This window comes from Toxotes jaculatrix, chromosome 13 (assembly GCF_017976425.1).
Source record: "Toxotes jaculatrix isolate fToxJac2 chromosome 13, fToxJac2.pri, whole genome shotgun sequence".
NCBI classification, from domain to species: domain Eukaryota; kingdom Metazoa; phylum Chordata; class Actinopteri; family Toxotidae; genus Toxotes; species Toxotes jaculatrix.
The window spans coordinates 25,797,962-25,812,909 of record NC_054406.1 but is presented as its reverse complement, the minus strand read 5'-3'; the positions used below and the strand labels follow the sequence as shown (position 1 = coordinate 25,812,909).

General features: G+C 39.8%; 1 protein-coding gene across 1 annotated transcript in view; it reads left to right on the top strand.

The window, feature by feature from the left end:
* The window catches only part of LOC121191840 (NACHT, LRR and PYD domains-containing protein 12-like), a gene marked incomplete at its 5' end in the record, with an annotated part of 190,187 nt that overhangs the window by 2,809 nt on the left and 172,430 nt on the right, over positions 1 to 14,948 (top strand). The window contains one exon of the mRNA XM_041053290.1: positions 941 to 1,114. Within this exon, the coding sequence (XP_040909224.1) occupies positions 941 to 1,114 (174 nt within the window). The remainder of the gene's footprint in view (positions 1 to 940; positions 1,115 to 14,948) is intronic.

The following is a 14,948-nucleotide window of genomic DNA, read 5'->3' as shown; positions in this document are numbered from 1 at the left end:
AGGTCTGTTAGTTTGCTGTGAGCTGCAGAGCAAACTGAGAGTTTGGTTCCTTTGATTGTCCTTTCAACACAAATGTTATTTGACTTTTTCTTCATTGTTTCCTCTTCAGACTGAGCAGCTGTAACCTCTCAGAGAGAAGCTGTGAAGCTCTGTCCTCAGTTCTCAGCTCCCAGTCCTCTAGTCTGAGAGACCTGGACCTGAGTAACAACAAGCTGCAGGATTCAGGAGTGAAGCTTCTGTGTGGTTCTCTGGAGAGTCCACACTGTAGACTGGAGACTCTGAGGTCAGTTCACTGTCTGTTACTGTTGTAGATCTTATATCTTTAATCCACAACTGAACCTGGTTTATCTTCATCCAGAACTTAAATCCATTCATCTTGAATGAATGAATGAATGAATGAGATTGTATTGTATTGTAAAATGTCGCTGGGTTTTTGGAAAGACACCAGCAAATAAAATGTATTATTACTATTATCATTATTATTATTATTTTTAGAAGTAGTATTACATTTACATGTGACTTTGCTGCTGAGCATTTTCCAAAGTTTTCCATTAAATCCATCTGTAATTTGGGATCAAATAGTTGTTGTTCAGTTGAATATGTGTTTAGTTGTGGATTTCCTGAGCTGATCTGCAGGATAGAGACCAGGACCAAGCAAGACATTTTTCCTGGATCAGGACTGAACATTTGAAGTTTGATCCATTTCAGTGGTGAATCAAAGTCAGTTTTTAGTCCAACATGTCTGATTTGATCTTTATCTTCTAATTCCAGACTTGACTGAGCTCAGCATCATGTTATGAATCTGTGTTGACATGAATAGTTGTATGAATGTTGTGGGGACATTTGGATGATGTGTGTAGAAGGCTGACATTATGATGATCCACAATAAGAGGATTGGATTAGAAATGATTTTTATCCACATGATTTATTCTTTATTCAGATTGAGTTCCTGCAGTTTGTCAGAGATCAGCTGTGCTTCTCTGGCCTCAGCTCTGAAGTCCAACCCCTCCCATCTGAGACACCTGGACCTGAGTGACAACAAGCTGCAGGATTCAGGAGTGAAGCTGCTGTGTGGTTTTCTGGAGAGTCCACACTGTAGACTGGAGACTCTGAGGTCAGTTCACTGTCTGTTACTGTTGTAGATCTTATATCTTTAATCCACAGCTGAACCTGGTTTATCTTCATCCAGAACTTGAATCCATTCATCTTGAATGAATGAATGAATGAGATCTGAAATAGTTGTTCCATATTGTGATTTTTTTCATATCTCAGACTAAGAATTATTCGTTCAGTTTCACTTCATTTCACTTTACTTTATGTGACCCAACTCAGAGTGTAGAGAGGTCTGAGTTCAAATTATAAACCTCAAAGTAATATAACTTACTGATACTGAGTGGTGACACAAATAACTAAAAAGTTCAAAAAGGAAGAGCAGCAGACATGCATTCAAACAAATATTAACTTTATTTAAACCTAGATAATTAAGACAGGAAATGTTGAAAACTAACAGGCCTGAAAGTACAAAAGCACTCAGGTAAGTACAAATGATAGCCTTTATTCTACAGTATTGAAATAACCTAGATAGCACCAGCTGAATACAACAATAAAAGTTTAAAACAAGGGTAGAGTACTCACTGTGGGGAGATTCTATCACAACCTGCTTATACTCACACCATGTGCTCACCTGGTGCTCGCTCCACTAGAAGATACTTCAAACACTGTAAGTGTACAAACACTGCACTGCACATGAAAAAATTCAAGACACGACCATGTAACCGCCACCATTTATATTACCACACAGCATGCAGAGTGTGTACCCTGCAAACTGCTCCCCACAGGCTGGACCTCTACCTAAAAATAAAAACAATTAGAATCAGTTGGTTCATACAAAATGAACAAGAAATTACTTATATGGACAGATAATTAAAAACTCAGTAATGAGTTCACAGGAACTAATGTCAGTGCAGCAGAATCATTACATAAGATAAGATAAGAGAATCCTTTATTAGTCCCACAGTGGGGAAATTGCATTTAGCCACAGCAGGGATAAAGTACAGTAAGTGAAAGTGAGATATAAGTAAGAGGCCAATATGGCCAGAACAAGATTTAAATGAGGTAGAATAACTAAGAGACAAGAAAATAGCTGCTGTAAAAAATAAAAAATATACCTACATAAATAAATAAATATGAGATGGAGATTGTTGAGTTGAGTGACTACAGTACACAAATATTGCACACTAATAACTGGGTTATTGCACATTGATGTATGGTAATCAGTATGTGTGTTAACAATGTTCGTTATAGAGTCTGACAGCAGCAGGAAGGAAAGATCTTCTAAATCTCTCCTTCACACACCGAGGGTGGAGCAGTCTGTCACTGAAGCTGCTCTGCAGAGCTGACAGGACGTCCTGCAGGGGGTGGGACTCATGGTCCAGCATAGATGACAGTTTTGCTAGGACCCTTCTGTCTCCAACCTCACGCACTGAGTCCAGAGGACAGCCCAGGACAGAGCTGGACTTCCTGATGACTTTGTCCAGCTTCTTCCTCTCCTTCTCAGTTATGCTGCTGCTCCAGCAGACTACACCGTACAAAATGGCTGAAGCCACCACAGAGTCATAAAAGGTCTTTAGGAGTGTCCCCTGCACACCAAAAGACCGCAGTCTCCTCAGGAGGTAGAGCCTGCTCTGCCCCTTTCTGTACAGTGCATCTGTGTTGTCAGTCCAGTCCAGTTTGTGGTTTAGGTGAACACCCAGGTACTTGTAAGAGTCCACTCTCACAATGTCCATTCCCTGGATGTTCACCGGTGAGGGGGCAGACCGGTGTCTGCGGAAATCCACCACCATCTCCTTGGTCTTCCCTGCGTTGATGAGGAGGTGGTTTGGCCGACACCAGTCCACGAAGTCCTGCGTCACTCCTCTGTACTCTGCATCATCGTCATCGCTGATCAGGCCGACGATAGCAGAGTCGTCAGAGAACTTGAGCAGGACACAGCCGTCTGTGTTGTGTCTGAAGTCTGCAGTGTAGAGGGTGAAGAGGAAGGGTGCAAGCACCGTCCCTTGAGGAACACCCACACTGCAGGTCAGGGGGTCAGACACACAGTCCCGAGCTCTCACAAACTGGGGCCTGTTTGTGAGGTAGTCCAGGACCCACTCTGCCAGCTGTGAGTCCACTCCAGACCGCACCAGCTTGTCCCTCAGAAGCACAGGCTGGATAGTGTTGAATGCGCTGGAGAAATCAAAGAACAGAATCCTCACAGCACTGCCAGGCTTCTCCAGGTGAGTCAGGGCACGGTGCAGCAGGAAGATCACAGCATCCTCCGCTCCGATCCCGGGTCGGTAGGCGAACTGCAGAGGATCCATTTCTGATCTCACCTCAGCTCGGAGGTGGCCCAGGACCAGTCTCTCCAGTGTCTTCATTAGGTGTGATGTGAGAGCCACTGGCCTGAAGCTGCTAGGATCCCTAGCATGTGGTGTTTTGGGCACTGGTACCACACAGGAGACCTTCCATAGCTGTGGTACCATCCTCAGCTTCAGGCTCAGGTTGAAGACTTGCCCCATAATCCCACACAGTTCCTCTGCACAGGATTTCAGGAGCCTGGAGCTGATGCCGTCTGGTCCAGCTGCCTTTCGTGCTTTGATACATCAGTCCCTGTAAAAACAACATGTGAAGTAAATAAAGCCAGCCAATAAAAGAACCACTCAGGCAAAGCAGCAGTCTAGATCTGGGCCTGAAAGAGGCGACAACAACTATTAAAAATGTGTATTAATACTTTAGGGGATACAGCCCCACTACACTGCCTTTAAATAAGTTTCATACTTAAGGACATGTGGGGGCCTACTACAGAATCCCCTGGCTCTGTCTGGTTCAGTGGATAAGACTCAACAAGGTGCAACCCTCAGTCTTCCTGTCAGATGGAAACACACGTTGCTATAGAACACAGGGAAAGAGCTGAGTTTAGTTCAACCACAGCCGACCTCTTGAGCATGGCATCAACATCCTACAGGCTCACAGGACTGCACAGATCTGTGGAATCAGAAAATACCTCTATTAACAAAACAAATAACCTTTTCCCTTTGTCTCTCTCTCCAAATCCAACTTTCCCTCACCTGCACACACCAAAGCACTGCTCACAGGAGGCCTCAGACAAAGAGGAAGTGCTGCACCCTCACCTGGGCTTTTAAAGACGGACATATCTATTCCTACCCATTAGTGGGTGGAGTTACAAACCTAACCCAGCCAGGCCTCTAAGCCTAACTCAACCCTCATATTTAATTACAAAAACCTATTCAGCTACAAAGTTCATAAAGCAGAAGGTCATGTAAAAACTTCAACAATGAAGAGGATTTTATTCGTCCTCATCTGAGTTGATGTTTATCATCTAAGTACAAACTTTATTAAATCAGCGTCTTTGGGATTAAAATACTTTCTCTTCACTTTAACATGGGTTTAGTTCTAGATTTCCTGAGCTGATCAGAGACCTGTACTGTGAATCAGGATTTGGGATTAGCCCGGTAAATTCAGGTTTAACTCTGGGTTCTCAGAATTACCAAGGTGGTTCATTTGTGAACAGGTTACATCGCCATGGTAACTTATGCTGCACAGCTAACCTGCTGTGGAGCAGGTACACTTCAGAGCATCAGATCAAAACCTGTCAACAGCCCAAATATTGACCAATCAGTTCACTGGAAAAATGGAATCATCCTTCCTACAGGATCCCAAATGGGACAAAAGTGTTTATAACAAAGTGGCAAAAAAATAAAGAGCAACAGATTTTTTTTTTTCTAGATGAATTGAATCATTTTTCTGTTGGAGGTTTTCCATGTGTTCACTCTGGTTTTAAAACAAACAGAAGGAGAGTTTATCACTAAATAACAACATAATAAATATTCTAGTTTCATTTGAAGTGAACAAAGATTCTTTAATCTGACAGAATTCCTGACACTGTTGATACTTTTACTCTTATTGCATCACTGCAGCTCAGAATAACATGAGGAGACTTTGTGATGATAATTGTTGACTAAAACTAAACCCTCTGACTGTCCACACACTTAAAAATTTCATATGATTATAAATGAACATCTCAGTCAGACTGAGCCTATAAGAAGTGAACTGCTTTTCTCCTTCCTGCTTTGGAAGCTGAAAGAGTTAATTCACTGTTACTTTGTTAATATCCATCACACTCTCATAATAATTTGTTGCTAATTAAGTAAGAAACTTAAAAATAATTATTGTACTTACCTACTTTATATCCCTGGTCTGATATTATCAATTGAAAATTATTTCTAGCTTTTCTTTTCTATTTGGGTCATGTGATCACCAAGCAAGACATTTTTCCTGGATCAGGACTGAACATTTGAAGTTTGATCCATTTCAGTGGTGAATCAAAGTCAGTTTTTAGTCCAACATGTCTGATTTGATCTTTTTCTTCTAATTCCAGACTTGACTGAGCTCAGCAGCATGTTATGAATCTGTGTTGACATGAAATGTTGTATGAATGTTGTGGTGACATTTGGATGATGTGTGTAGAAGGCTGACATTATGATGATCCACAATAAGAGAAGGAAAAAGTCCCTCTACTCATGTTAGTGAAAGCTCATTGATTAGGACATATCTGATTGGATTAGAAATGATTTTTATCCACATGATTTATTCTTTATTCAGATTGAGGTCCTGCAGTATGTCAGAGATCAGCTGTGCTTCTCTGGCCTCAGCTCTGAAGTCCAACCCCTCCCATCTGAGACACCTGGACCTGAGCATCAACAAGCTGCAGGATTCAGGAGTGAAGCTGCTGTGTGGTTTTCTGGAGAGTCCACACTGTAGACTGGAGACTCTGAGGTCAGTTCACTGTCTGTTACTGTTGTAGATCTTATATCTTTAATCCACAACTGAACCTGGTTTATTTTCATCCAGAACTTGAATTCATTCATCTTGAATGAATGAATGAATGAATGAGATCTGAAATAGTTGTTGTTCCATATTGTGACTTTTTCTCAGACTAAGAATTATTGCTTCAGTTTCACATCATTTCAGTCAGTTCAATCAGATGTTATTTTTATAGAACTTTTCATACAAATACATTGTAACACAAAGTGCTGTACACAGTGTTAGTCCCTCCACCCCACACAGACAGACACCCAAAATCCATCAATAACCACAGTGTAAATGATAAGTACAAATTTTATTAAATCAGCATCTTTGGGATCAAAATACTTTCTCTTCACTTTAACATGGGTTTAGTTCTAGATTTCCTGAGCTGATCAGAGACCTGTACTGTGAATCAGGATTTGGGATTAGCCCGGTAACTTCAAGTTTAACTCTAGGTTTTCAGAATTACCAAGGTGGTTCACTTGTGAACAGGTTACATCGCCATGGTAACTTATGCTGCACAGCTAACCTGCTCTGGAGCAGGTAAACTTCAGAGCATCAGATTAAAACCTGTCAACAGCCCAAATATTGACCAATCAGATCACTGGAAAAAATGGAATCACCATTCCTACAGGATCCCAAATGGGACAAAAGTGTTTATAACAAAGTGGCGAAAAAATAAAGAGCAACAGATTTTTATTATCTAGATGAGTTGAGTCATTTTTCTGTTGGAGGTTTTCCATGTGTTCACTCTGGTTTTAAAACAAATAGAAGGAGAGTTTATCACTAAATAACAACATAATAAATATTCTAGTTTCATTTGAAGTGAACAAAGATTCTTTAATCTGACAGAATTCCTGACACTGTTGATGCTTTTACTCTTATTGCATCACTGCAGCTCAGAATAACATGAGGAAACTTTGTGATGATAATTGTTGATTAAAACTAAACCCTCTGATGTCTGTTAGAAAAACTGTCCACACACTTAAAGATTTCATATGATTAGAAATGAACATCTCAGTCAGACTGAGCCTATAAGAAGTGAACTGCTTTTCTCCTTCCTGCTTTGGAAGCTGAAAGAGTTAATTCACTCTTACTTTTTTAACATGCATCACACTCTCATAATAAGTTGTTGCTGATTAAGTACGAAACGTAAAAATAATTATTGTACTTATCTACATTATATCCTTGGTCTGACATTATCAATTGAAAATTATTTCTAGCTTTTCTTTTCTATTTGGGTCATGTGATCACCAAGCAAGACATTTTTCCTGGATCAGGACTGAACATATGAAGTTTGATCCATTTCAGTGGTGAATCAAAGTCAGTTTTTAGTCCAACATGTCTGATTTGATCTTTATCTTCTAATTCCAGACTTGACTGAGCTCAGCAGCATGTTATGAATCTGTGTTGACATGAATAGTTGTATGAATGTTGTGGTGACATTTGGATGATGTGTGTAGAAGGCTGACATTATGATGATCCACAATAAGAGAAGGACAAAGTCCCTCTACTCATGTTAGTGAAAGCTCATTGATTAGGACATATCTGATTGGATTAGAAATGATTTTTATCCACATGATTTATTCTTTATTCAGATTGAGTTCCTGCAGTTTGTCAGAGATCAGCTGTGCTTCTCTGGCCTCAGCTCTGAAGTCCAACCCCTCCCATCTGAGACACCTGGACCTGAGTGACAACAAGCTGCAGGATTCAGGAGTGAAGCTGCTGTGTGGTTTTCTGGAGAGTCCACACTGTAGACTGGAGACTCTGAGGTCAGTTCACTGTCTGTTACTGTTGTAGATCTTAGATCTTTAATCCACAACTGAACCTGGTTTATCTTCATCCAGAACTTGAATCTATTCATCTTGAATGAATGAATGAGATATGAAATAGTTGTTGTTCCATATTGTGACTTTTTCTTATCTTAGACTAAGAATTATTCCTTCAGTTTCACTTCATTTCACTTTACTTTATGTGACCCAACTCAGAGTGTAGAGAGGTCTGAGGAGTTCAAATTATAAACCTCAAAGTAATATAACTTACTGATACTGAGTGGTGACACAAATAACTAAAAAGTTCAAAAAGGAAGAGCAGCAGACATGCATTCAAACAAATATTAACTTTATTTAAACCTAGATAATTAAGACAGGAAGTGTTGAGAACTAACAGGCCTGAAAGAACAGTTCTCAGGTCAGTACAAACTATAGCCTTTATTCTACAGAATTGAAATAACCTAGATAGCACCAACTGAATACAACAATAAAAGTTTAAAACAAGGGTAGAGTCCTCACTGTGGGGAGATTCTATCACAACCTGCTTATACTCACACCATGTGCTCACCTGGTGCTGGTCCCACTAGAAGACACTTCAAACACTGCACTGCACATGAGAAAATTCAAGACACGACTATGTGACCGCCACCATTTATATTACCACACAGCATGCAGAGTGTGTACCCTGCAAACTGCTCCCCACAGGCTGGACCTCTACCTAAAAATAAAAACAATTAGAATCAGTTGGTTCAGATTAAATGAACAAGAAAGGACTTATATGGACAGATAATTAAAAACTCAATAATGAGTTCACAGGAACTAATGTCGGTGCAGCAGAATCATTACATCAGTCTCTGTAAAAGCAACATGTGAAGTAAATGAACCAGCCAATAATACAGAAAGTATTCAGACCCCCTTAAATTTTTCACTCTTTGTTATATTGCAGCCATTTGCTAAAATCATTTAAGTTCATTTTTTTCCTCATTAATGTACACACAGCACCCCATATTGACAGAGAAACACGAAATTGTTGAAATTTTTGCAGATTTATTAAAAAAGAAAAACAGAAATATCACACGGCCATAAGTATTCAGACACTTTGCTGCGACCCTCATATATTTAACTGCTGTCCATTTCTTCTGATCATCCTTGAGATGGTTCTACACCTTCACTGGAGTCCAGCTGTGTTTGATTGGACTTGATTAGGAAGGCCACACACCTGTCTATATAGGACCTTACAGCTCACAGTGCATCTCAGAGCAAATGAGAATCATGAGGTCAAAGGGACTGCCTGAAGAGCTCAGAGACAGAATTGTGGCAAGACACAGATCTGGCCAAGGTTACAAAAAATTTCTGCTGCACTTAAGGTTCCTAAGAGCACAGTGGCCTCCATAATCCTTAAATGGAAGACGTTTGGGACGACGTTTGGGACGACCAGAACCCTTCCTCGAGCTGGCCATCTGGCCAAACTGAGCAATCAGGGGAGAAGAGCCTTGGTGAGAGAGGTAAAGAAGAACCCAAAGATCACTGTGACTGAGCTCCAGAGATGCAGTCGGGAGATGGGAGAAAGTTCTAGAAAGTCAACCATCACTGCAGCCCTCCACAAGTCCACTAATCTTCATCCAGAACTTGAATACATTAATCTTGAATGAATGAATGAGATTTGAAATAGTTGTTGTTCCATATTGTGACTTTTTCTTATCTCAGACTAAGAATTATTCCTTCAGTTTCACTTAATTTCACTTTACTTTATGTGACCCAACTCAGATTGTAGAGAGGTCTGAGGAGTTCAAATTATAAACCTCAAAGTAATATAACTTACTGATACTGAGTGGTGACACAAATAACTAAAAAGTTCAAAAAGGAAGAGCAGCAGACATGCATTCAAACAAATATTAACTTTATTTAAACCTAGATAATTAAGACAGGAATTGTTGAAAACTAACAGGCCTGAAAGAATAAAAGCACTCAGGTAAGTACAAATGATAGACTTTATTCTACAATATTGAAATAACCTAGATAGCACCAACTGAATACGACAATAAATGTTTTAAACTAGGGCAGAGTCCTCACTGTGGGGAGATTCTATCACAACCTGCTTATACTCACACCATGTGCTCACCTGGTGCTCGTTCCACTAGAAGATACTTCAAACACTGCAAGTCTACAAACACTGCACTGCACATGAGAAAATTCAAGACACGACTGTGACCACCACCATTTATATTACCACACAGCATGCAGAGTGTGTACCCTGCAAACTGCTCCCCACAGGCTGGACCTCTACCTAAAAATAAAAACATTTAAAATCAGTTGGTTCAGATAAAATGAACAAGAAATTACTCATATGGACAGATAATTAAAAACTCAATAATGAGACATCAGTCCCTTTAAAACAACATGTGAAGTAAATAAAGCCAGCCAATAAAAGAACCGCTCGGGCAAAGCAGCAGCTGGATCTGGGCCTGAAAGAGGTGACAACAACTATTAAAAATGTGTATTAATACTTTAGGGGATACAGCCCCACTACACTGCCTTTAAATAAGTTTCAAACTTAAGGACATGTGGGGGCCTACTACAGAATCCCCTGGCTCTGTCTGGTTCAGTGGATAAGACTCAACAAGGTGCAACCCTCAGTCTTCCTGTCAGATGGAAACACACGTTGCTATAGAACACAGGGAAAGAGCTGCGTTTAGTTCAACCACAGCCGACCTCTTGAGCATGGCATCAACATCCTACAGGCTCACAGGACTGCACAGATCTGTGGAATCAGAAAATACCTGTATTAACAAAACAAATAACCTTTTCCCTTTGTCTCTCTCTCCAAATCCAACTTTCCCTCACCTGCACACACCAAAGCCCTGCTCACAGGTAGTGATGTTACGTCTGACACCGAAGCCCCGAGGCCTGTATCGAGTAAAGGGGGCGTGTTCAAATGAAGCCTGTGCCGAAGCCTGTGTCAGTTGTCAGAATATCACATGACCACCGGCAAACGAGGCCCCGTTTCTTTGCAATCACGTGACTGCCTCGCTTTGTGATTCGACCGATTCGAATTTCAGAAAAAGGCTCGCGAAACACAGAGAGTGTTTTGTGTGACTGGGTTAAAAATGGAGCCACCAAAAAAGCGGAAGACATCAGCAATGTGGGATCATTTTGACATGATATCTCCCAATAAGGTAAAGTATAATGTAATCACATGGAGGATGGATAGAATTATATAATATATAATATAAAAATGTGTGTATGTATATATCCATAAATATATATACATAAATATACATATACATATAATTGTAAATATACAATTAGTATACATATTAATTAAAGAGAGCACAGATTTATGTAGACCACAATCAGGATAGATTTATTTCATTTATCTACACCCCGGGAATTCTGACAACCCTTAGAACACATACATTATCACAGTCGAATTGCTTTACATCAAATGACCAGCAGATGTCAGTGCTCCCAAATGAGGTGTTAAATGGGGCTTCGTTTGATCAGCCTTTAGGCGAAGCAATTGCACTGAATGATTCGATACGTTCACGGGGCTTCGTCGCAACATCACTACTCACAGGAGGCCTCAGACAAAGAGGAAGTGCTGCACCCTCACCTGGGCTTTTAAAGACGGGCATATCTATTCCTACCCATTAGTGGGTGGAGTTACAAACCTAACCCAGCCAGGCCTCTAAGCCTAACTCAACCCTCACATTTAATTACAAAAACCTATTCAGCTACAAAGTTCATAAAGCAGAAGGTCATGTAAAAACTTCAACAATGAAGAGGATTTTATTTGTCCTCATCTGAATTGATATTTATCATCTAAGTACAAACTTTATTAAATCAGCATCTTTGGGATTAAAATACTTTCTCTTCACTTTAACATGGGTTTAGTTCCAGATTTCCTGAGCTGATCAGAGACCTGTACTGTGAATCAGGATTTGGGATTAGCCCGGTAACTTCAAGTTTAACTCTGGGTTTTCAGAATTATCAAGGTGATTCACTTGTGAACAGGTTACATCGCCATGGTAACTTATGCTGCACAGCTAACCTGCTCTGGAGCAGGTAAACTTCAGATCAAAACCTGTCAACAGCCCAAATATTGACCAATCAGATCACTGGGAAAAATGGAATCATCCTTCCTACAGGATCCCAAATGGGACAAAAGTGTTTATAACAAAGTGGCAAAAAAAATTAAGAGCAACAGTTTTTTTTTTCTAGATGAGTTGAATCATTTTTCTGTTGGAGGTTTTCCATGTGTTCACCCTGGTTTTAAAACAAACAGAAGGAGAGTTTATCACTAAATAACAACATAATAAATATTCTAGTTTCATTTGAAGTGAACAAAGATTCTTTAATCTGACAGAATTCCTGACACTGTTGATGCTTTTACTCTTATTGCATCACTGCAGCTCAGAATAACATGAGGAAACTTTGTGATGATAATTGTTGATTAAAACTAAACCCTCTGATGTCTGTTAGAAAAACTGTCCACACACTTAAAGATTTCATATGATTAGAAATGAACATCTCAGTCAGACTGAGCCTATAAGAAGTGAACTGCTTTTCTCCTTCCTGCTTTGGAAGCTGAAGGAGTTAATTCACTGTTACTTTAACATGCATCACACTCTCATAATAATTTGTTGCTAATTAAGTAAGAAACTTAAAAATAATTATTGTACTTATCTACTTTATATCCCTGGTCTGATATTATCAATTGAAAATTATTTCTAGCTTTTCTTTTCTATTTGGGTCATGTGATCACCAAGCAAGACATTTTTCCTGGATCAGGACTGAACATTTGAAGTTTGATCCATTTCAGTGGTGAATCAAAGTCAGTTTTTAGTCCAACATGTCTGATTTGATCTTTATCTTCTAATTCCAGACTTGACTGAGCTCAGCATCATGTTATGAATCTGTGTTGACATGAATAGTTGTATGAATGTTGGGATGACATTTGGATGATGTGTGTAGAAGGCTGACAATATGATGATCCACAATAAGAGAAGGACAAAGTCCCTCTACTCATGTTAGTGAAAGCTCATTGATTAGGACATATCTGATTGGATTAGAAATGATTTTTATCCACATGATTTATTCTTTATTCAGATTGAATTACTGCAGTTTGTCAGAGATCAGCTGTGCTTCTCTGGCCTCAGCTCTGAAGTCCAACCCCTCCCATCTGAGACACCTGGACCTGAGTAACAACAAGCTGAAGGGTTCAAGAGTGAAGCTGCTGTGTGGTTTTCTGGAGAGTTCACACTGTAGACTGGAGACTCTGAGGTCAGTTCACTGTCTGTTACTGTTGTAGATCTTAGATCTTTAATCCACAACTGAACCTGGTTTATCTTCATCCAGGACTTGAATCCATTCATCTTGAATGAATGAATGAATCAATGAGATTTGAAATAGTTGTTGTTCCATATTGTGACTTTTTCTCAGACTAAGAATTATTCCTTCAGTTTCACATCATTTCAGTCAGTTCAATCAATCAGATGTTATTTTTATAGAACTTTTCATACAAATACATTGTAACACAAAGTGCTGTACACAGTGTTAGTCCCTCCACCTCACACAGACACACACCCAAAATCCATCAATAACCACAGTGTAATTGATAAGTACAAACTTTATTAAATCAGCATCTTCACATCTTCAATCAGCATCACAACAATAAAAGTTTAAAACAAGGGTAGAGTCCTCACTGTGGGGAGATTCTATCACAGCCTGCTTATACTCACACCATGTGCTCACCTGGTGCTGGTCCCACTAGAAGACACTTCAAACACTGCAAGTCTACAAACACTGCACTGCACATGAGAAAATTCAAGACACAACTATGTGACCACCACCATTTATATTACCACACAGCATGCAGAGTGTGTACTCTGCAAACTGCTCCCCACAGGCTGGACCTCTACCTAAAAATAAAAACAATTAAAATCAGTTGGTTCAGATAAAATGAACAAGAAAGGACTTATATGGACAGATAATTAAAAACTCAATAATGAGTTCACAGGAACTAATGTCAGTGCAGCAGAATCATTACATCAGTCCCTGTAAAAACAACATGTGAAGTAAATAAATCCAGCCAATAAAAGAGGCGCTTAGGCAAAGCAGCAGCTGGATCTGGGCCTGAAAGAGGCGACAACAACTATTAAAAATGTGTATTAATACTTTAGGGGATACAGCCCCACTACACTGCCTTTAAATAAGTTTCATACTTAAGGACATGTGGGGGCCTACTACAGAATCCCCTGGCTCTGTCTGGTTCAGTGGATAAGACTCAACAAGGTGCAACCCTCAGTCTTCCTGTCAGATGGAAACACACGTTGCTATAGAACACAGGGAAAGAGCTGAGTTTAATTCAACCACAGCCGACCTCTTGAGCATGGCATCAACATCCTACAGGCTCACAGGACTGCACAGATCTGTGGAATCAGAAAATACCTCTATTAACAAAACAAATAACCTTTTCCCTTTGTCTCTCTCTCCAAATCCAACTTTCCCTCACCTGCACACACCAAAGCACTGCTCACAGGAGGCCTCAGACAAAGAGGAAGTGCTGCACCCTCACCTGGGCTTTTAAAGACGGGCATATCTATTCCTACCCATTAGTGGGTGGAGTTACAAACCTAAACCAGCCAGGCCTCTAAGCCTAACTCAACCCTCACATTTCATTACAAAAACCTATTCAGCTACAAAGTTCATAAAGCAGAAGGTCATGTAAAAACTTCAACCGTGAAGAGGATTTTATTTGTCCTCATCTGAGTTGATGTTTATCATCTACGTACAAACTTTATTAAATCAGCGTCTTTGGGATTAAAATACTTTCTCTTCACTTTAACATGGGTTTAGTTCTAGATTTACTGAGCTGATCAGAGACCTGTACTGTGAATCAGGATTTGGGATTAGCCCGGTAACTTCAGGTTTAACTCTGGGTTCTCAGAATTACCAAGGTGGTTCATTTGTGAACAGGTTACATCGCCATGGTAACTTATGCTGCACAGCTAACCTGCTGTGGAGCAGGTACACTTCAGAGGATCAGATCAAAACCTGTCAACAGCCCAAATATTGACCAATCAGATCACTGGAAAAAATGGAATCATCCTTCCTACAGGATCCCAAATGGGACAAAGGTGTTTATAACAAAGTGGCAAAAAAATAAAGAGCAACAGATTTTTTTTCTAGATGAATTGAATCATTTTTCTGTTGGAGGTTTTCCATGTGTTCACTCTGGTTTTAAAACAAACAGAAGGAGAGTTTATCACTAAATAACAACATAATAAATATTCTAGTTTCATCTGAAGT